The sequence below is a fragment of the Haliotis asinina genome, chromosome 4 (assembly GCF_037392515.1).
Source record: "Haliotis asinina isolate JCU_RB_2024 chromosome 4, JCU_Hal_asi_v2, whole genome shotgun sequence".
NCBI classification, from domain to species: domain Eukaryota; kingdom Metazoa; phylum Mollusca; class Gastropoda; order Lepetellida; family Haliotidae; genus Haliotis; species Haliotis asinina.
This window is the reverse complement of record NC_090283.1, coordinates 81747150-81771872: the sequence shown is the minus strand read 5'-3', so window position 1 is coordinate 81771872 and position 24723 is coordinate 81747150. Positions and strand designations below refer to the sequence as shown.

The window sequence follows — 24723 nt, the reverse complement described above, 5'->3', positions numbered from 1 at the left end:
AGTACTTTTCGTTACACTCCACTACTGAGTCTAACAAAAACCTCATGGGAGGTCGCGTCAGGTAACCTTTGAGATTGACCAATCAGAACAAAGCTTACCAAATCGCGAAAGTGCACATTCGCACATACCTTTTGAACTTTTTATCTCGAAAAGGTTCGTACCCGAACGATTCCGAATGCTACAGGTGATGCACACGGCGTACGTACAACCATGACAACGGTGAGTAAACAGTCGCTGAAAATGGTGTTTTGGCAATATTCAAGGATATCCTCTTGCGGAAATATTAGCTAATGGTAACCATGTCAATAGAAACCCCAAAGCGTATAAACTGCAGGTCAAATAATTGTGTTATATGCTGATTTTTGTTTGTGGAGAGATTTGTGTCAGTGACCTGAATATTTTGGAAGTCCCTCCGATACCTAAATAGTAGCCGTTGTCTGTTTTGTTTTAATCTATTTAAGCGTCTCGCGTTTGGTTGGACGGTCATTGGTCGCTCAAAGGTTACCTGACACCACCTTCTACTAGGTTTTGTTTGACTCAGCGGTGGAGTGTACATGTAACGAAATACACTGAGACTAAGTTTACTTAGACTGAGCATGAATCAGCAACATTACAGAAGCAACTACATTACAGAAGCAGCTACATTACAGCTGGAAGCAGCAACATTACAAGATGAATCAGCTACATTACAGAAGCAGCTACATTACAGATAGCTACATTACAGAAGCAGCTACATTACAACATGAACCAGCAACATTACAGAAGCAGCTACATTACAACATGAACCAGCAACATTACAGAAGCAGCTACATTACAGAAGCAGCTACATTACAGAAGCAGCTACATTACAACATGAACCAGCTACATTACAGAAGCAGCTACATTACAGAAGCAGCTACATTACAACATGAACCAGCAACATTACAGAAGCAGCAACATTACAGAAGCAGCTACATTACAACATGAACCAGCAACATTACAGAAGCAGCTACATTACAGAAGCAGCTACATTACAGAAGCAGCTACATTACAACATGAACCAGCAACATTACAGAAGCAGCTACATTACAACATGAACCAGCAACATTACAGAAGCAGCTACATTACAGAAGCAGCTACATTACAGAAGCAGCTACATTACAGAAGCAGCTACATTACAGAAGCAGCTACATTACAACATCAACCAGCAACATTACAGAAGCAGCTACATTACAGAAGCAGCTACATTACAGAAGCAGCTACATTACAACATGAACCAGCAACATTACAGAAGCAGCTACATTACAACATGAACCAGCAACATTACAGACGCAGCAACATTACAGAAGCAGCTACATTACAGAAGCAGCTACATTACAGAAGCAGCTACATTACAGAAGCAGCTACATTACAACATCAACCAGCAACATTACAGAAGCAGCTACATTAAAGAAGCAGCTACATTACAGAAGCAGCTACATTACAACATGAACCAGCTACATTACAGAAGCAGCTACAATACAGAAGCAGCTACATTACAACATGAACCAGCAACATTACAGAAGCAGCAACATTACAGAAGCAGCTACATTACAACATGAACCAGCTACATTACAGAAGCAGCTACATTACAGAAGCAGCTACATTACAGAAGCAGCTACATTACAACATGAACCAGCAACATTACAGAAGCAGCTACATTACAACATGAACCAGCAACATTACAGAAGCAGCTACATTACAGAAGCAGCTACATTACAGAAGCAGCTACATTACAGAAGCAGCTACATTACAGAAGCAGCTACATTACAACATCAACCAGCAACATTACAGAAGCAGCTACATTACAGAAGCAGCTACATTACAGAAGCAGCTACATTACAACATGAACCAGCAACATTACAGAAGCAGCTACATTACAACATGAACAAGCAACATTACAGACGCAGCAACATTACAGAAGCAGCTACATTACAGAAGCAGCTACATTACAGAAGCAGCTACATTACAGAACCAGCAACATTACAGAAGCAGCTACATTACAGAAGCAGCTACATTACAGAAGCAGCTACATTACAACATGAACCAGCAACATTACAGAAGCAGCAACATTACAGAAGCAGCTACATTACAGAAGCAGCTACATTACAGAAGCAGCTACATTACAACATGAACCAGCTACATTACAGAATCAGCTACATTACAGAAGCAGCTACATTACAGAAGCAGCTACATTACAGCTGGAAGCAGCAACATTACAAGATGAATCAGCTACATTACAGAAGCAGCAACATTACAGAAGCAGCTACATTATAGAAACAGCTACATTTCAGCAAGAATCAGCAACATTACAGAAACAGCAACATTACAACATGAATCAGCTACATTACAGAAGCAGCTACATTACAGAAGCAGCTACATTACAGAAGCAGCTACATTACAACATGAACCAGCAACATTACAGAATCAGCTACATTACAGAAGCAGCTACATTACAACATGAACCAGCAACATTACAGAAGCAGCTACATTACAGAAGCAGCAACATTACAAGATGAATCAGCTACATTACAGAAGCAGCAACATTACAGAAGCAGCTACATTATAGAAACAGCTACATTTCAGCAAGAATCAGCAACATTACAGAAGCAGCTACATTACAACATGAAGCAGCTACATTACAGAAGCAGCTACATTACAGAAGCAGCTACATTACAACATGAATCAGCTACATTACAGAAGCAGCTACATTACAGAAGCAGCTACATTACAGAAGCAGCTACATTACAACATGAACCAGCTACATTACAGAATCAGCTACATTACAGAAGCAGCTACATTACAGAAGCAGCTACAATACAGAAGCAGCTACATTACAGAAGCAGCTACATTACAACATGAACCAGCAACATTACAGAATCAGCTACATTACAGAAGCAGCTACATTACAACATGAATCAGCTACATTACAGAAGCAGCTACATTACAGAATCAGCTACATTACAGAAGCAGCTACATTACAACATGAACCAGCAACATTACAGAATCAGCTACATTACAGAATGAGCTACATAACAACATGAATCAGCTACATTACAGAATCAGCTACATTACAGCATGAAGCAGTTACATTACAAATGCAGCAACATTACAGCAAGAAGCGACAACATAACAGAAGCAGCTACATTGCAGAAGCAGCTACATTACAGCAAGAAGCAGCAAATGTAAGAGATCGTCTATGAAGAAATGAAAAGCATCATCTCACAGAAAGGTACAACACTCCAAAAATCTTTACAAAACTCTTTAGTCACAGCGTGAAACAGTGAAAGATGGTACACACAAAGTGTGTGTATCTCTGTGGGTGTTTTCTGTGCGTTCTTGAGTATATCCAGATGGTCTGTCTCGTGTACGTGAGCGAAATCTTGCATCTGAGTGAGTTGCTCCGTACATTCTGTGTTTGAAGTAGCGTCCGTTTGTGTTTCCAGGATAGATAGAGCAGGTGAAGGAGACATCTCGCCTCACCATGACTTCGAAGGCAACCATACTGCAAGTGAATGACTGCCGTACATTCTGCAGCCAGCATGTGTGTGAGATGATTAGCAGATGAGGAGGAAGAAATAACAGCTTACGAAAATGAGTGCCAGATATAGAACGCCAGAAGCCATGTGAAACACACGATATCGAGACTACTCTGGCAGAGTTAGCTGGCATGTTCATTGTATCTGTCTGTGATTTGCAGACTATGGACTTCTGCAGACGCAGCATGCCAGTGACCGGAACCTTGCAGAACGCCTTGTCAAGGGCCGATTATTTGGAAACCCGCTACGGTCCCAAGTCGAAAAGCCGTCCACTTGCGTTAGGCCATAGAACCGACCGAGGAATACCCGTGTAAGTAAAAAACCTCTTCACCTTTCAGGAATGACACCAGATGAAATATGAAAGAACGCCCTTCCTTCCCATGGACATTGTCCTTCATTCCGTTCCATGCCTTTTGCAGTTCATCCCGTCTCATGTATATTACCGTTCATTCCTCTTCGTGTATACCGCCTTCAACTCAATGCATATTGCCCTTCATTTCTTTCATTGCGTAGTGCCATTCATTCCATTCCACTCATATTGCCTTTCGTTCCTTCTCAAGCATATTGCCCTTCTAGCCTCTCCGTGCATATTTCCCTACCCTTTTCATTATGCATATTGTCCTTCAACTTCGACAAAGCGATAACGCGAGACGCGAGACGAGAAAGCGATATCACAAGACGAGAAAACGATAACGCGAGACGCGAGACGAGAAAGCGATATCACAAGACGACAAAGCGATAACGCGAGACGCGAGACGAGAAAGCGATATCGCGAGACGACAAAGCGATAACGCGAGACGCGAGACGAGAAAGCGATATCGCGAGACGACAAAGCGATAACGCGAGACGCGAGACGAGAAAGCGATATCGCGAGACGACAAAGCGATAACGCGAGACGCGAGACGAGAAAGCGATATCACAAGACGACAAAGCGATAACGCGAGACGCGAGACGAGAAAGCGATATCGCGAGACGACAAAGCGATAACGCGAGACGCGAGACGAGAAAGCGATATCACAAGACGACAAAGCGATAACGCGAGACGCGAGACGAGAAAGCGATATCACAAGACGAGAAAACGATAACGCGAGACGCGAGACGAGAAAGCGATATCGCGAGACGACAAAGCGATAACGCGAGACGCGAGACGAGAAAGCGATATCGCGAGACGACAAAGCGATAACGCGAGACGCGAGACGAGAAAGCGATATCGCGAGACGACAAAGCAATAACGCGAGACGCGAGACGAGAAAGCGATATCACAAGACGAGAAAACGATAACGCGAGACGAGCAAGCGATATCGCGAGACGTCAAAGCGATAACGCGAGACGCGAGACGAGAAAGCGATATCGCGAGACGACAAAGCGATAACGCGAGACGCGAGACGAGAAAGCGATATCGCGAGACGACAAAGCGATAAAACGATAGATCGAGAAAGCGAGAAGGCGATACAATAATGCTGCCCTGTCTGCGCATGTCGTCTTGCCTGCGTATGATTTAATCCAACAGGAAGCTGAATCACCATTTGTTTTAGTTGCATAGAATAAAATGCACATGCTTTCAAATTCTATGGCATTTTTCTATTTAATCTTTTAACTTGTCTAATCAATAATCCAACAACAACTCCAGAAACCGAGAGTGTTTTTGTTGAAATAAATGAAGGTTTTCAAAGCTTGTGAAAAGTTTAACAAGGACTGGATTAATCCCTGGTTTACATTTCTGTATTGTCATTTCTCTTGTTAAATGCCACCATTGTTATCTCATCACTCATGCCTGGATGAACAACTCATGGCTTCCATTTGCCCATCCACCCTACCAGTTTAGCGCTAATTAACTATCGGTTTCCCTTGTTATCTTATCACGGTTGTTTCAAATGTTCGTATATAGCTTTCCGTTTCATAGTTTCTTCATACACCTGATGAAAGAAATATAAATATACTCCGTAACATCGTGTTCCACAAATCCAGAAGTATTTCTCTTTAGGTTTTTTACTATGACTTTTCATTCAATGGGCTAAAGGTACATCTTTGCCATGACGCCATAAAGAAGAGTATGAGGAAATGAGATAAGCCTTAACAACCAATGCCTTCTCTACTCCCCATTTTACCGGGGAACAAGATCGGGGTTTCATTAGACTTCAGCGACTGCTTGTTGTAAGAGGTGACAAACGGGACCACGTGGTCAGGCTCACTGACACTTGTTATCGTAAAATTTTACAATTAAACGAGACTTACCTGTAAGTTGAAGTTTGGTTGGGATTCTGCTACGTCACAGGAGTGCTGGAGGTTAACATGAGATTGCGCAGTGCGATCGAGCATCAGTATTTAAAGTAGATTGTTGACACCAGTGAGTTTGAGCTAACCAACCGCGTTGGCCAACAGGGTGGGAGTGAGGAGGGCATGTTAACCTCCAGCACTCCTGTGACGTAGCAGAATCCCAACCAAACTTCAACTTACAGGTAAGTCTCGTTTAATTGTAAAATTCTGCTACGTCACAGTGCTTCCGGTTCCCATGAGATTTGAAAGGTACCTGGTGTCATAAAATCATCACAGGAAGCCACTCTTCATTAAATTAACACCCATTTATTGTCACTTGCCACTAATTTCCAAACTAGTAAAATGACTAGAATACATGCACATTAAACATGTTAAAACCAAGTTCTATAAATCACCATCATGCAATAACCGACACAAGTGTGTTCACTGTGTTGCAGTTGTAGTCCTATTAATACAAAAAGCACCAATGTGATTAGAGATCTAATCTGGAGGGAGTTTCCTGACTAGCAGTAACAATTGTGTCATACATATTGCTGGTACCAGTGTCAACTGGGAGCCGGTAATGTTTGGCAAATGTCTGGGCTGATGCCCAACCCGCTGTCCTCAGAATGTCCGTGAGCGGCACCTGTGCCACACTGGCTGCTGAAGAGGCTGCCGCCCTCGTGCTGTGAGCACAGAACACCGAAGTATCTATTCCTGCCGCTGCAAGGACTTGCCGAATCCACCTTGCTATAGTGGATGTGCCGACTTTCTTATGGGGTTTTTGGAAACTAATCAGCACTTGTTTTTCCTCTCCCCTTAAATCCAATGTGGCATCTAAATATGCCCTTAGAGTCCGATAGACACAGAGATTGCTTTCGGTCTCAAATCTATCTATGTCTACAAACTGTGCTGGCCTACCAGGTGTTCTCTGCTTTAGTCTATTGAGTACAAACACAATTTTGTTATCCATCATTTTCATGTTTAGGATATCCAAAGTCTGCAGAGATTGTAGTCTGTTAGCTGTGGCCAGTGCCAGTAACACTGTCAACTTGAGAGTCAGGTATTTCAAGGTCAGTTCACAGTTCCTTCCTAAGCTATCAATGTATGTGAATACTGTGCTCACATCCCACACGTTCTTGTACCTTGACCTGGTGGGCCTCTGTTGGAACACACCTTTCAAAAATCTACATACTAACGGGTCCGAACCAACACTAATTCCACTACTAATTGAGACTAAAGCACTTACTGCTGACCTAGCTGTATTTAAGCTACTGTAGCTAAGACCTTGTTCATACAGTACATGCAGAAATCCAAGTAACTCAGCTACAGTTCCCTGAAGTGGATCAATGTCCCTTTCACTGCAATATGCCTCCCACTTGTGGAGGTGAACCTGGTATTGTCGCTGAGTTGAACCACGCCATGATTGGGTGATGACTTTCCCAATTCGTTCCGGAATGCCTCGGAGCGTGAGGGCTTCCCGGATAAGCGGCATGCCACTAGTTGCAGCTTTTTCCTCAACGGGTGCAAAGAGTTGTTGTGCGGCAACATCAGCAGGTCCATCCTGCGCGGCAGAAAACGAGGATGATCCACCAGCATCCTCAGCACCGTGTCGTACCAGGGCTGCGTTGGCCAGTTCGGCAGCACCATGGTTGCTTCCCCCTTCTCCTTCCTCAGCTTCTGGAGACACTGGGGTATCACACTGAAGGGAGGAAACATATACACATATAAGTTCTGCCATGATATAGAGAAAGCATCTGTTGCTTTAGCAGCTGGGTCTGGATTCCAAGCTACATATGGCACGAATTGTTTATTAAGCCGAGATGCAAACAGGTCAATATCAGGTAGGCCCCACAATTGAGCCACAGATTCAAACACACTAGGAAGTAACTGCCATTCCGTTCTATCATCAAAAATGCGGGATTCTTTGTCAGCTTGTATGTTACAAGTGCCAGGTATATGACTAGCACTAACCCAAATGCTCCTTTCTATGCACCATTGCCAAAGTTTCTTCACTATTTTGTTACAGTTATGTGATTTGCTTCCTCCCGTTGAATTTATATATGCAATAGCCGTAGAATTGTCCAACTGTAATTTGATGTGGCAGTGGGTTTTGTCCTTGCACAATGATTGGAGGGCGAGGAGACATGCCAGTAATTCTAACTCATTGATGTGACACTGATTCTCATCCCTTGTCCAGCGCCCATTCGCTGTCTGATTATTTAGATGGGCCCCCCAACCAGCTAGTGATGCATCTGAGAACAAGGTACACTCAGGAGCTGGAATTAACACTGGTTTAAATGCACTCTCAACCTCCTCTACCCACCAATCTAGGTTGTCACGCATGGCTTGTGTAATGATCATGGTTGCATCATAATTGCCACACACTCTCTTTAGAGCTACAGTTTTTGCCTGTTCAAGTTCTCGGTAGTGGAGCTGTCCATACTGGACACCAGGGAAACTGCTTACTAACAGACCTATCACATGAGCCACTTCCTGAATTCTAGCATATTGCTTATCTGACAACACAGAGCACTCTAGCTTTACTCTTTGTGCTTTCTCGGGTGACAGTCGTATCGTCATGAACACTGAATTGAGCACAAATCCAAGGAATTCTATCTCTTGAGTAGGTACCAGCTTAGATTTCTCAGCATGTATGATGAATCCCAGGTCTTGGAGTAACGTGACTGTCCGCCTAACATTATCTGCACATTCTACTTTGGTATCTCCCTGGAGGTAAGAGTCATCAAGATATGGAACCACCGTGCAGCCTTGTTGCCTGAGTGTAGCATAAGCAGGTTTAAGTAGTTTAGTGAATCTACGGGGGGCGCAAGCCAGTCCATTGGGTAAACAAGTATATTCATAGAGTATCCCTTGCCACTCAAACCGGAGGAATTTTCTGTGCTCTTCTGCAATAGGCACTGAATAATACGCATCCCGCAAATCAATACTTGCCATATAGCACCCCTGGGACATTAATTTGACAGCAGATTGTAAGGTTTCCATTTTAAAGTGCTCATACTGAATATTGCTGTTAAATTGCTTGAGATTAAGTATAATCCTATAGGATCCATCTTTCTTCTTCCTGAGAAATATGGGGGATACACATTCCCCGTCACAATGCAGTGTGGGTTTTATCACACCTTTCTCTAGCAATTTAGAGATTTCCCCATCAATAATGTGCTTATCAGCTGTGTTTACCCTGACAGTTCTAGGAGTGGGTATCTGCACATGACTGTTCACCACAAGATCAATATGACAACCAGAAACTGTGTCAAGGATAGTCTGATCTGATGTCAAGGATTCCCATTGGGATACAAATTGACTAATACGTCCTGCAGTAAAGCATGCTGATGGGATCAAAGTCAGTCCCTGTACATAATGCTGATTTACCTGCGAGTCCAGATTTAATGTCTGCTGGGCCGACGTGTCTTGCTGGCATTTGATGGGCCTGCATGGGGCTGTCCGCGCCGGAAGCCCCCTCTGTTCTCTAAAAAAGCTGGATAGGGACTGTCTCTGTATCCCCTCCCTCGACCTCTGATGATGTATCGAGCACGTCCCCCTCTCTTTCTGGGTGTCCAAGTGAAGTCTCGGTTTGGCTTCGCTTTATTTGCAGCTCGATTGGCTTTCTCTATGTCTTCCAATCGTTTGGCGGCATCACCTCCAAATAGGTAGTTGTTGATGGGCACATTGGTTGAAAATAACGATGTGTAGCTGCCATTGACATCTGGTCGTATGTGCTCTCTTCTGCGAAGATTGAGTTCAAAGTTTGCAAAGCTGGCAACTTGCATGGCATCAATAAGTTCTTTTATGATCACACTCATGTCTCCCAAGATTGAGGTTGAGGAGTTCGATTCCTGAGTGCTCAATGCCGTTTTGAGCTTAAATACCTTGTCTGTGGCTGACGCTATCGCTGTCACCGTTTTTATAAGCATGCTTTGACATTTCTGAGCCTTCTTGTCATTTGTCTGAGTTACCGGTCTCATCAGGTTCCAGATGAGTTCATCCACTCTGGTAGGGACTAGTGAGGGACAATTTTCCGGTCGAACGATGCTGTCCAGTTTCTTCTTGACTGTCTCCTCATCCGGCCGCTCCGTTTTGAAGATCAGGCCATTCACAATTTCTGCCATGGTGGGGTGAATAGCAGGGCTAGTCTTTTCTTTAGCAGTAAGTTCCCCTTGAATATCTTTCAAAAGGGTATCACTATCATCACTAGTGAGTGTATGCACCTTGTCGGTACATAATAATTTCTCCACTAGATCCACTGTTTTGCTTGTGGAATGCTCACCGTTAGATTCGTGGCCTGCATACTCGTCATCATATTCATTATCTTCATCATGTACATAGTACGCATACGTTTCCTCTGTGTCTGCATCAGACATCTGAGCGTTGGCTTTGATTTCGGCAAAGCCTTGAGTAATAGAGGATTTGATGTCTGCCATAGTGCTAGCCAGCAATTGGCCTAGTTCCACTAAGTCACTGCGAGGAGTGCTAGTTGTCTCTCGAGCATGCGAATTCCTGGGCGCCGCCATCTTGGTCGCCATATTGGGAGCTGCGCCCCCTATGTCCCTTCCATCATCCGTCATGGGTGGTTGAATTTGTACGGAAATCTTCGATTTCCCAATGTGTCCGCTCGCACGCGAGGACGTAGAAGGTGCTTCAACAACCTTCTCATGGACCGACACTGTCCCATGACTATCCGCAGAGATGCTCGCACTCGAGCCTCTGTCCGCCATTGCGGCCTACTTTATGACCTGTCCACGACAGGTTAAAGTTCATACAAAAGTAAACAATGTCCACGTGTTGAGTGCCTCAAACTGTGCTTCTCTGTGATCACCACCATCTCTACCACGTAGAGATAACAGAGAGAATGTGAATATACACCCGTAGTTACCACGTAACTACAATTCACCGTTAATAGTGTTGACCACGTCAATTTCACTCGATAGCAAAAAGCGCACTGATGCTCGATCGCACTGCGCAATCTCATGGGAACCGGAAGCAGTGTGACGTAGCAGAATTTAAGGCGAGAAAGCAATGGCCCAAATTAGTCACCATATCAACCATCCTTACGCACGTTTCCTTACCCACAAGAATAGCATAGGTCAGGAAGAGCCATCTCATGTCAGTGAAGAAAACACTAGAGGCGAACCCCACCAGTTCTAGGACACCGCCGAATATGACGCACGTTCGACAGCTGAACATGTTGATGATCAAGCTGGCAACGGGACCTGGAACAAAGAGGAAAATATATGACTGGAATTTGGAAGGCTTATCATTACATGTAAAAGTAATTGGGTTGAAGGAATTCCTCCACATGATAGAGTCGGGTCTGCAAACCAATGGCTGATGCCATGAGTACAATGCAGAGTGTCAGCTTTCAGAGGTGTCTTGACTCCTTAACCTGATCCGAGCTTGTTGCCCCTTATAGGAACCAGTTAATCTCCAAGCAACTGAGACATTTACCGAAAGCCATTAAAAACGCAATTTAACATTCAGTGAGTGAGTGAGTTAACATTTAACGTCACATCGGCAGTATTGCAGCCATATCGTGACGAGAGCATTCTTAAAAAAGGAATCTATGTATATGCTAAACACATGTCGACGAAGGACAGTAAAACAACTAGAATATCACAATAAGAAATAAAACTAGCGTGAAAAGTTAAAACTAATATTCCTATTCAGACAATACAATATAAAAACAGGCTATATAGATCACCAACAACTGAAGGTAGATCACGATACTAGGGGCCATGGGGACTTACAGTACTTCTGCTACCTGCATGGTCCCTAGCTGGATTTACATCATCCCCTCAACTGCTGGTGATTGTATGCAAGATTAGCCACAAATTAAAATGACACATATTCTACGGCTAAGACAAAATGGAAGATCAAATTTGACTTCAAATGTTTTGGACTTACGTACCTTCTCAGGAGGACAATAATTTTACAGTGCTTTAACCCCCCTCGAGGATACAGACACTAACACTCTAAGTTACTAATTCAAACTTCCAAGCATAAAATATTTATCTATTTACAATTCATTTAGCAAATCTAATTCTTTTAAAAATGCAATAATTAAATGAAAGCTAACAGAATTAAAAAGATCCTTCAAAGTTCGTGAATTAAAATATTCATCCCTTGTGATGGAATATTCAACACAGTCAAGCAGGACATGCTTGACTGTGATTCTTTCATCACAAGGGATACAAAACGGAGGATCTTCACCTTTTAATAGATACTCGTGAGTATACCTCGTATGGCCAATGCGACATCGTCGCATAATGACCTCCTCAAATCTGGACTGACAACCCAAGTAAGTATAACCGATATAAGGTTTTATTTCATGTAATTTATTTATACCTACTTGGGTGTCCCACTTCTGCATCAGATCACGGATATAAGATCTTATTGTAGCTTTATAATCTGAGTATGGAATAAGAAGTGGTGTCACAGATTTGTTGAGTGCTGCTTTAGCAGCAAGATCGGCCATTGTGTTACCAGAAATGCCTACGTGACTAGATAACCAACAAAGGACGACGTTGCACTGGCCAGTAGCAAGATTATTGTACAATTCAATAATTTCTATCAAAAGTGGATGTTTACAAGAAATATTTTTAATCGCCTGAAGGCAAGAAAGAGAGTCGGAATAGATTATATATTGTTTATGTTTAGGGTGTCTTTGAATATATTTAAGAGCAGTTAATATGGCGTTAGCTTCTGCAGTAAAAATAGAGCTGTTATCTGGAAGTCTAGAAGATATTGTTCTGGATCCAATGACAGTGGCACAAGCTACTGCACCACCGTCCTTGGAACCATCTGTAAATAAGGATTTATAATTGCTATATTTAGTTTTTAATTGATTATATTCTTGTTTATATAGTAATTCATTAGTTTCTGATTTTTTAAATGAAGTTAATGTTAGGTCAACTTATGGCCTAACCAACTGCCAAGGAGGAGAAGAAAGGAGACGGAAGGGAGCTATGTTTTCCAGCTCAATGCCGGCCGAAGAAAGAAAGGGTTTAATTCTGTGTCCTAGAGGTGGAACAAGAGAAGACTTCTTGTCGTACAAATATTCATAAAGCGGATTGAACACACAGTTATAGGCTGGGTTAGATTTATTAGAATATAATTTAGTAATGTATTGTAAAGACAATTTTATACGGCGTTGTGAAAGAGATGATTCATCAGCCTCAACATAGAGACTGGCAACAGGTGAGGTTCTAAAAGATCCAAGACAAAGTCTTAGACCTTGGTGGTGGACAGAATCTAATAGCCTCAGGTTGCTTTTACAGGCTCCACCATATACAATAGAGCCATAATCAAGTTTTGACCGGATCAGTGATCGATAAACATGCAGTAGGGTAGCTTGATCCCCTCCCCACTTAGAATTTGAAACGACTTTCAACAAGTCAAGTGCCTTCAGGCATTTAGTTTTGAGGGATTTGATATGTGGTAGAAACGTTAAATGCGAGTCAAAAAGTATTCCCAAGAACTTTGCCTCCTTTACAACTTTGATGGGAGATCCATTTAGAAACAGTTCAGGATCTTTATGCGGTTTATATTTTCTACAAAAGTGAATACAATTAGTTTTGGATTCAGAAAATTTAAAGCCGTTTTCAAGACACCATTTATCTATTTTATTTAAACACAGCTGCAGTTGCCGTTCAATAGTATGCATATTTTTACCACGACAAGAAATTTTAAAATCATCCACAAATAATGATCCATCAATTGAATCGTTTAAAACTTTTGACAAACTATTTATCTTGATACTAAAAAGTGTGACTGACAAAATACTGCCTTGTGGAACACCCTGATCCTGATTATAATGATCAGACAGGGTAGAACCTACGCGAACCTGAAATTGTCTGTCATTTAAAAAGTTGGTTATGAATTGAGGCAAACGACCTCGCAAACCGAAATCATGTAGATCTCTCAAAATGCCATATTTCCAGGTTGTGTCATATGCTTTTTCTAGATAAAAAAAGATAGACACAGCATGTTGTTTATGAATTAGCGCGTTTTTCACAAATGATTCCAGTCGCACTAAGTGATCGACAGTACTTCTATTTTTACGGCAACCACACTGTATATCTGTGATTAGGTTATTGGTTTCCAAGTACCAAACAAGTCGATTATTTATCATGCGTTCCATGGTCTTACAAACACAGCTAGTTAATGAAATCGGACGATAATTGGACGGATCCGTGTGATCACGTCCAGGTTTAGGTATTGGTACTACTATGGCATCACGCCATGAAGAAGGAAATTTCCCGGAAGTCCAAATATCATCAAAAATTGATAAGAGTGTCTCTAAACAGGTTTCTGGTAAGTGCTTCAGGAGTTGATAATGTATGTTATCAGCTCCTGTAGCAGTGTCATGAGCTTGATCAAGAGCAGTATAGAAAACGTTTCATTATAATCTTCCCCATTATCAGAATTGAAATTAATAGTTTTCTTTTCTTGTTGTTTTTTATACCGCTGGAATTTAGGTATATAATTAGAAGAGGAAGAGTGTCTAGCGAGAGTTTCGCCCAGTTTATTTGCGATATCTGATTTATCAGTAAGTAACTGATCTCCATGTTTAAGATGATGGACAGTAGATTTAGTACCTTTACCTTTGATTTTCTGGACCATGTTCCATACCTTGGACATGGGTGTCCGAGAATTTATTTTGGATACATAATTTTGCCAAGATTGGCGTTTGTTCTGTTTAAAAGTACGTCGTGCTTTAGCATTTAAAATTTTAAATTTATTTAAATTATGCACCATAGGATGGCGACGGAAATAATGTTCAGCTTTTTTCCTTGCCTTCCTAGCTTGTTTGCACTCATCGTTGAACCATGGTTTTCTTATGTGTGGAACTGCAGAGGACTTTGGTATACACTCATCAGCTATGGAATTTAGTCCATCAGAAAAGCATTTAATAGCATCGGGAACGTCAATAAAACGTTCAGGTTTAAGTTTTTCAGCACACAGTGTTTCATATAAAGCCCAGTTAGCCCTTTTAAAATTTCCTCTTGATGATGGAGGAACATCGGATGGAGTTACAGCTTTTAATACAGTAGGAAAATGGTCACTTCCACAGAGGTCATCATGGACTGACCATTCGAATTCATTTAGTAGTTCTGAATTTGTCAATGACAAGTCAAGAGCAGAATAGGTCCCTGTCCCTGGGTGTAAATATGTGTTGGAACCATCATTATAAATACATAAATCATTGTCAGAACAAAAGTCCTCCAACAATCTACCTTTAGTGTTTGTAGTTACACTTCCCCAAAGTGGGTTGTGGCCATTTAAATCTCCCATTATAATACAGGGCTTCGGGAGTTGGTCATATAGAGCTTGAAGATCGTTTTTGGCAAACACTGAAGACGGTGAAATATATAGAGAGCATAGTGTAAACGCTACATGTAAGGTAATTCTCACAGCAACAGCCTGCATATTAGTATTAAGTGGAACAGGGCTTTGAATAACGTTTTGTCTGACTAGAATGGATGATCCTCCAGTGGCCCTATCACCTGGAGGTGAAAAGCAGTGAAATGCATTAAAAAGACGAAGGTCAAATGTATCTGTTTGTTTTAAATATGTCTCTTGGAGACATAACGCTGAAGGTGTGAAATCTTGGACTAATAGCTGTAATTCATGTAAATTAGTCCTCAATCCTCTGCAGTTCCACTGTACAATATTATTGGAATAAACTATCTTTTGGGGGGATTTATTGGGGATCTACCCCGCACTCTTTTGGAGGGCGACAAGCTATGTGCCCTAGAATGGACGTTTTCAGAAACGTCCATGTCTTCAAGAGACCCATATTTATTAAACAATTGAACTTTATTTTGTGACCCTTTAGGAGGTCTGCCACTTTGGTGTTTTGAAGCATCAGGCTTTGGCTTCGGTTTACTTTTCACCGTTTGTTGATTATCAGCTGTTGATTGAGACTTTGAATGTGACTGAGATGATGATGATTTGTGATCAGAAGGCGACTTTGAAGTACCAGGAAGTGAGTCCTCAGTCTGTGATGATATAGCAGGGTACAAAGGCTGTGGAGAATCACAATTTACCCAAGTCAAGGTAGTTTGGCAGCCTGTGGTTGATGTTGTTTTAGAGCTAGAACCCAATGATGTTTTTGCTATTGTAGCATAACTTTCTGGAAGATCAGATCTCTTTACCAGTTTTTTTGGCCTCAGAAAAAGAGATATTGTGTGTGAATTTTATTTTATTGATCTCCATTTGTTCTTTCCAAATTGGACACTGCTTAGAAAATGAAGAATGATCGCCTGAGCAATTGATGCATTTTTTATAATCACTGTCACAATCTTCTGTTGTGTGTGTCTTCTCACCACAGTGAGCACACACAACAGACAATGTGCAAGTATTCACACCGTGTCCATATTTCTGACATTTAAAACATCTTAGCGGGTTTGGGATGTAGGTATCAACTGGAATATTACAATAGCCTGCCTTCACTGATTTGGGAGCATTAGGACATGAAAAAGTAAACAGATACGTGTTCGTTTTGATGGTTTCGTTGTTTCTGCGAGTTGAAAAGCGCTTGACGTAGAGTACACCTTGATCCTTCATTTCAGAACCTATATCAAGTTCCGACATATCATCAAACAATCGGTCGCGATCTCTAACGATACCTTTGCTGGAGTTCAAGGTTTTGTGTGCAGAGACCGTGACCGGAATGCCCACGAAAGATTTGATGTTCAGCAAATTAGTTGATTGTTGCTTTTTCCCGCACTCTACTAGTAGGCCACCTGAACGTAAGCGTCTAAAGTTCTTCACGTCCCCTGCAATACCCTGAATACCCTTGGATACAGCAAAGGGGTTCAACTTCAACGGTGTCTTGTCAGGAGTCTCAATCACGATGAAACGCGGCCAATACTCAATCGATGCAGACGGTCTGTGGTCACTTTCAACAGGGTCAATATCAAGTGGACGTTTTGCTTTTTGGTTGGATTTTCATAAGCCATGGTTAGTGTAAATGGTTCATTATCCGAGCTCCCCACCCACCACGGAGTATCACAAGGACAATGCTAAAAACAAGCGGGCCTCCAGCTTGCAGCACCAAGGATACCCGGATGATATACTCCAGCAGAAGAATTAAAAGATTAATAATTCCACCAGATTGGCCCATGAGCCATCGCCTTCTGGCATAGGACTCTAGGCAAATTACAGAACAACATATTTCAAAATCAAAAATGTTTTAGATAATAAAACCAAGTCCAAATTTTCAAAAATTCCAAATGACACGTGTGCATTGATTAATATAAAAAATACTCCATGCACAGGGCTTGGCATGACCAGCCGATTGATCGAACCGGGCCCATTCGACCGCCCGTCTAGGCGAAGTCAGGGCCAAAGTGGTGTATTGAGCAACAGGAACACGGTTACAGGTCCCTATTGCCCTCAACCACCAGGATCCCCTCCTCCGCCGACACAGGGACGCAACCCACGGCAAACGGGTTGGTGGACCAAATATCCCCCCGGGTCCACTACGGGGGTGTCGGCGAGCTCTTAGCATTACCCAGCACCCACCACGAGGAGGTGGCTCGCCACGGGTGCCATTTAACATTCAGTCTATCTTTACTCACACAAATGACCCGTGAAGGTCCCGGGGTACAATAGACCTTCAGCAACCCATACTTGCCATAAAAGGCGACTATGCTTGTCGTAAGAGGCGACTAACGGGATCGGGTGGTCAGGCTCGCTGACTTGGTTGACGCATATCGATGCTCATGTTGTTGATCACTGGCTTGTCTGGTCCAGGCTCGATTATTTACAGACCGCCGCCATATAGCTGGAATATTGCTGAGTGCGGCGTAAAACTAAACTCACTCACTACTCACATAAATGCCAATATATATAGATGTAACTGGCAGATATGTTTAAATAGATATCCGTGCATAACTCAATCAGAATTATCAGAAAATGTCCAATAAAATACAACGTTAGTGACGTTACAACGACATCAAACAAAGGAGGGGTCACTTGCAGTCAATACGATGTGTGTCCACCGTGCACTGCAAGACAGCCTCCGGGGGCATTGGAAGACACAGATTTCTCAGAAACGGCTGTGGAATGATCTGCCAGTGATGTTGAAGGATCGGTGTCAATTCAGCACTTGTCATGGCACAGCCCCGTCCAAAACGATCATGTTCTAAAACACAGTTTGGCGCAAGTCTTTCTGCTCGACGTAGATAAATCCGTAGACGTCCATCTACAAAGGGTACGTTAAACCTGCGTTATGACATCTTGGCACCGGTTGGGCGCAGAAACGGCGGTCTTGTCCTCTATATAGTATCAGCAGCTGTTTTGAACGGAAGTGTGAGGCTCGGATATTGCGGTCCTTTCGAGCTGTCGTCGAAGGTGGTGCACCAATTTACGGACAAATGCATCACTTTCGGTGGCCCGAAAACGTTGTCTGAGTTGTCCAACGGCGGATGGAAGCACATTACAGTGCCTGCCAATCATCATATCTGAAGAAACGCCGCTAACAATAGCGAGAACCTGATACATTTCGTCTTGTGTCAAGCGTGACATTTTCTCCACGTCATTCAGTTTCACAAAATTCCTTGTGCTTTAATGGGGCCTGGGTGCAAGTGCGCAACATGTTTCATAAATGTGGTTTTGTTTACGAGAAATGTCAAAGGTTCAGATTTAAGCATAGAAGTTCATAAAAGAGGAATGCTCTGGGACTCAAACTCGAAATGGGCAAGAATATCAACTTTTTATCCATACATCATTTGTATCGCAGCAAACTTCTTCAGTAGAGGTTTGGACACTCCAGGACAACAAACACTAATTCACATATAACAAAGATGCGTTTCCAAACATTTTGTGTCGCCAGCAGAATTACGTAATACATCATAACGATGCATTTGGTAGTGCGTAACGCACTTAATGAAAAGTAGCCGAAAAGACACACAGCAGGCATGGTTTCACATACCGATCTCAGAGGTACGACAAAAATGAGAGGTTAATGAGACGTTAAAGGTTAAACATCAAATCAATGCCACGACAAAGAAGCAATCCTTCACAATGTTCAAACAATCAGTAATGACTGTAAGGATAAGGTGATTATTTAAGTGATGAAAGGGCAGGTAATCACATACGTGATAAAAGGGCAGATAATTCAGGTGCCTCGTCGCATGTTTTTCGAAGATGTCTTGGCGAGATGATCAGCAGATAAGCCAGTTGTTCGTTTCTAGGAGAGCGTAAGATTACATAGTGGACTGATATGTTTGTAACGATAAGCCAATTACATAAGTTATTGTAAGAATGAAAATGTAATTATGAAAACTATGCAGTCCGTAACACGTTATGAATTGGGTTAAGTACTATCGTAAACAGTTAAGGTTATTGTTATTTGTGAATCTAAGTTATATTTATTATTGCATTCACACACACTGCAAGTCACCCCAAAGAATAAAGATATGACGTCGCTCTCATACATCGTTCATTCGATTGTTAGTCATAATGATGTGTCCCTGTAATATCCCAATGACCACAGTGTGGGGTGTCCCGGATGTACCGCAGGTTGAAATGTTTCACACTTCCGTATCACCTCAGTAACCAGGGTAGCGAGTCTGTGCCTTATTACACGAGCATGTCGCCTTACAGTCAAAGCCATACACCTTTACGCTCACGGATCTCATTCTGACTGCCTTTCGTCAAGCAGCTGAGATGATGGGACCTTTGCAGTGCCATTGGCCAACAGACATCATCGATTGGAAAGCGACTGTAATGGTTAACTGGGCTTTCTGCATGCACCGGAAGAGTCCATTTTATGTAGAATTAGACTGAAGAGGGACGAGACGTACCATGGCCTAGATTGTCAATATTCTCTTAGCACTAAGACAGGCGTACGTTAATGTTAATGTATGGCACTTGCAACTATCTTTACTCCAAGGGATCAAAATCTAGGCCAAGTCTATTCGGGTTCTCATTAATGCGCCACTTCCACTGGTTAACGAACCAACTTCCTACTCATGTATATAACTGTTTAGTCGACTGAATGGATTATGCCGAACATCGACCTTAAGTGCCTGGTCAGCCGTTTTCTAAAGTTTTCCTAAGCAAGGGTGTTGAATATCTCACCTGTCAGAGCAAACATACTAGCAAAGAGCGACCCCAGCCACGCCGTGACCGTCCTGTCTTCCTGGTAGTAGTCCAGCAGCGCCACGTGGACGACACCCGCACAGTAGGACACTGTGCCCCCCACAAGCAGGGCGAAGAACGACGCCATCATCACCACCCACTTCCACCATGGCGGGCTGTGTGCAATGGTTACCATGACAACCCAATAATTACCTCGTCAATAAGCTGAAATGATGAAAATAAAAAAGTCAATATACGATAAACAGGACTTCTGTAATGTCTTGTTAGATAGTCCTGGTGACCTGACAAAGGGGGTTCCACTTAAAGGAGTAACAATAAATAACCTCAGAAGATAATTTTCATAATCATAAAAAACTACATCAGCTAGAAGCTGCGTCAGTTTGATAATATACCAAGAGCACGTTCCCGAGAACTACCATCAGATTATGTCGACTTCTATAGACAGTTTAACGTATCCTGCGTTATCGATGGCCCCAGACAAAAACACGGAAAGGCAAGGCATGAAAGTAGGTCTCTGCACCTTGTATCATCAGGAGACAAACCATATTTCATCCATTTTCGAATGGTCTCAGTGTTGCGTAAGAACCGATAATCCTTACCAGAATAAACAAAATTTCCGATCTAAGAAATCTCCAATTTCACCACCTATTGCGACTGCCAAAAGCTGTGACAGCCAAGCATGTTTTTACACTTGGTCCGGTCTAGTAATGTCATATTTGGCTGTCGTGTAATTCTGACCTAGAACTGGTGCTTCACATCTGTTGGGAAACACATTGTTGTAAAAGTGTATACTTTCTTGCAATGTGATACACACTATTTATGTGATTAACAACATACCTGAACCGATCTACTGAAAGTCAGGGTATGTCTGATAATAAGCTGTTGTCCTTATTGTGGTGGTGCGGTGTCGAGGGATGTAGAGGGGTTGCTGTGTGTTTACCAAATCATTAAATACCTAGATATTCAAATCTATATCTTATGGATGAGTTGGTTTTGTCAGATCTTATTCTCTATGAACGTTTCGGTGGTGTGTTCAAGAATAAGAACAATGCTTCTTCTATAGAAGACCAGACACAGAAGAGTGAGAGACTGAGTTTAGTTCATCCACGCCGGGATACGCATCATCCATGTCGGGATACGCATCATCCACGCCGGGATACGCATCATGCACGTCGGGATACGCATCATCCACGTCGGGATACACATCATGCACGTCGGGATACGCATCGTGCACGTCGGGATACGCATCGTGCACGTCGGGATACACATCATGCACGTCGGGATACGCATCATGCACGTCGGGATACGCATCATCCACGTCGGGATACACATCATGCACGTCGGGATACGCATCGTGCACGTCGGGATACGCATCGTGCACGTCGGGATACACATCATGCACGTCGGGATACGCATCATGCACGTCGGGATACGTATCATCCACGTCGGGATACACATCGTGCACGTCGGGATACACATCATGCACGTCGGGATACACATCATGCACGTCGGGATACGCATCTTCCACGTCGGGATACGCATCTTCAACGTCGGGATACGCATCTTCCACGTCGGGATACGCATCTTCCACGTCGGGATACGCATCATGCACGTCGGGATACGCATCATCCACGTCGGGATACGCATCATCCACGTCGGGATACGCATCGTGCACGTCGGGATACACGTCATGCACGTCGGGATACGCATCATGCACGTCGGGATACGCATCATGCACGTCGGGATACGCATCATGCACGTCGGGATACACGTCATGCACGTCGGGATACGCATCATCCACGTCCTGATCCTCAGCTACGTCGGGATACGCATCAACCACTTCTGTATACGCATGAACCACGTCGATACGCATCATCCGCGCCGGGATACGTATCGTCCACGTTGGGATACGCATCTTCCACGTCGGGATACGCATCATCCACGTCCTGATCCTCAGCTACGTCGGAATACGCATCAACCACTTCTGTATACGCATGAACCACGTCGATACGCATCATCCGCGCCGGGATACGTATCGTCCACGTTGGGATACGCATCATCCACGTAGGGATTCTCAACTACGCATCATCCATATCAGCGAGCTATAACCTCCAATCACGTTAGTCACCTGAAACACTAATTAGTACTGTATGCAATAGGAGACACACTAACAGTTTTCTTTTTTGTTTTACTCGTGAAGATCCTTGTTAGATAATGGCCTTTAGTAACCTAATGCATGCTTGTCGTAAGAGTCGACTAACGGGATCTAGGCTTCAAACTCGCTGACATAGTTGACACATGTCATCAGTTCCCAGCTGCGCAGATCGATGCTCATGCTGTTGATCACTGGATTGTTTGGCCCAGAAATATTGCTGAGTGCGACGTAGGAACTAAACTCACCATGTATGGAATGAGTTGAATAGGTGCATTTCTCACTTATATGTTTGAAATGAACTGATTGTTTGTTACAGAGGTATACATTGTTCTTGAAATGATGTTCATTTCGTACCAACCATTACTATACTGAACAGCTAAAGAAACGCAATTTTCGAAAAATATGAAACGTCAGAAAACTAAGCGTTCATGTTTATATGTTCCATTAAAAACAGACCAAAAAGCCAGGGTTGAGTTTCTTTTGGTTTTCATTATGTAAACATCATAATACTATATTGCCATAATTCATGCTACAGTAGTGACAACAGGTACATGCGTAATGTATAGTACATTGCTATATATTGTACATATCTTTTATGTCGAATTTCTATTGTGTCTGTACACTATACGTTATTCTGCATCCATGTAGAATACAAGTTAACAGACTTTATCTTTCAATATTGAACTTTTCACTATCTATAAGCAAAGGGTTACATGTTGCTTTGGAAGCATGTGGAAACGATGAAATGGTTCAGTGGTGCCTCTGTTAAGTTAAAAACCTATTGATACATATGGATAATAAACGCCTAAGGCTGTATATACATATTCAGATTGCACGGCTTTGGTATTTTGCTTACCAGTAAGAGGTTAAGCAGTTTCACTTGAAGTGATTTAAATAACGTATATTTGGAATGTAAAAGATTTTCCAAGTTTTTTTTATCTACATAGAAACAATAACTAGATTGGATATGGTTTCATACACATTGTACGCTCACAATGTGTTTAGTACAGGCAATCCTAACAGACATGCTCCATCCACGGATAATAGTATCTTACATTAATGCTATTTTATATTCATTGTACGCTCACAATGTGTTTAGTACAGGCAATCCTAACAGACATGCTCCATCCACGGATAATAGTATCTTACATTAATGCTATTTTATATTCATTGTACGCTCACAATGTGTTTAGTACAGGCAATCCTAACAGACATGCTCCATCCACGGATAATAGTATCTTACATTAATGCTATTTTATATTCATTGTACGCTCACAATGTGTTTAGTACAGGCAATCCTAACAGACATGCTCCATCCACGGATAATAGTATCTTACATTAATGCTATTTTATATTCATTGTACGCTCACAATGTGTTTAGTACAGGCAATCCTAACAGACATGCTCCATCCACGGATAATAGTATCTTACATTAATGCTATTTTATATTCATTGTACGCTCACAATGTGTTTAGTACAGGCAATCCTAACAGACATGCTCCATCCACGGATAATAGTATCTTACATTAATGCTATTTTATATTCATTGTACGCTCACAATGTGTTTAGTACAGGCAATCCTAACAGACATGCTCCATCCACGGATAATAGTATCTTACATTAATGCTATTTTATATTCATTGTACGCTCACAATGTGTTTAGTACAGGCAATCCTAACAGACATGCTCCATCCACGGATAATAGTATCTTACATTAATGCTATTTTATATTCATTGTACGCTCACAATGTGTTTAGTACAGGCAATCCTAACAGACATGCTCCATCCACGGATAATAGTATCTTACATTAATGCTATTTTATATTCATTGTACGCTCACAATGTGTTTAGTACAGGCAATCCTAACAGACATGCTCCATCCACGGATAATAGTATCTTACATTAATGCTATTTTATATTCATTGTACGCTCACAATGTGTTTAGTACAGGCAATCCTAACAGACATGCTCCATCCACGGATAATAGTATCTTACATTAATGCTATTTTATATTCATTGTACGCTCACAATGTGTTTAGTACAGGCAATCCTAACAGACATGCTCCATCCACGGATAATAGTATCTTACATTAATGCTATTTTATATTCATTGTACGCTCACAATGTGTTTAGTACAGGCAATCCTAACAGACATGCTCCATCCACGGATAATAGTATCTTACATTAATGCTATTTTATATTCATTGTACGCTCACAATGTGTTTAGTACAGGCAATCCTAACAGACATGCTCCATCCACGGATAATAGTATCTTACATTAATGCTATTTTATATTCATTGTACGCTCACAATGTGTTTAGTACAGGCAATCCTAACAGACATGCTCCATCCACGGATAATAGTATCTTACATTAATGCTATTTTATATTCATTGTACGCTCACAATGTGTTTAGTACAGGCAATCCTAACAGACATGCTCCATCCACGGATAATAGTATCTTACATTAATGCTATTTTATATTCATTGTACGCTCACAATGTGTTTAGTACAGGCAATCCTAACAGACATGCTCCATCCACGGATAATAGTATCTTACATTAATGCTATTTTATATTCATTGTACGCTCACAATGTGTTTAGTACAGGCAATCCTAACAGACAT

General features: G+C 42.1%; 2 protein-coding genes across 3 annotated transcripts in view; both read right to left on the bottom strand.

The window, feature by feature from the left end:
• Nucleotides 1–24723, bottom strand: part of LOC137282773 (monocarboxylate transporter 12-like) — a 48988-nt gene that overhangs the window by 9906 nt on the left and 14359 nt on the right. For both annotated transcript variants that reach the window (XM_067814562.1, XM_067814563.1), the window contains exons 2-3: nucleotides 19923–20147; nucleotides 10901–11044 (exon numbers count right to left, since the gene is read on the bottom strand). In XM_067814562.1, coding sequence (XP_067670663.1) covers nucleotides 10901–11044; nucleotides 19923–20118 — 340 coding nt within the window. In that variant the 5' untranslated portion in view covers nucleotides 20119–20147. The remainder of the gene's footprint in view (nucleotides 1–10900; nucleotides 11045–19922; nucleotides 20148–24723) is intronic.
• On the bottom strand, nucleotides 21001–21879 carry LOC137281194 (coiled-coil domain-containing protein 1-like). The gene has a single exon (XM_067812315.1). The coding sequence runs from the start codon at nucleotides 21877–21879 to the stop codon at nucleotides 21001–21003; it is 879 nt and encodes a 292-aa protein (XP_067668416.1).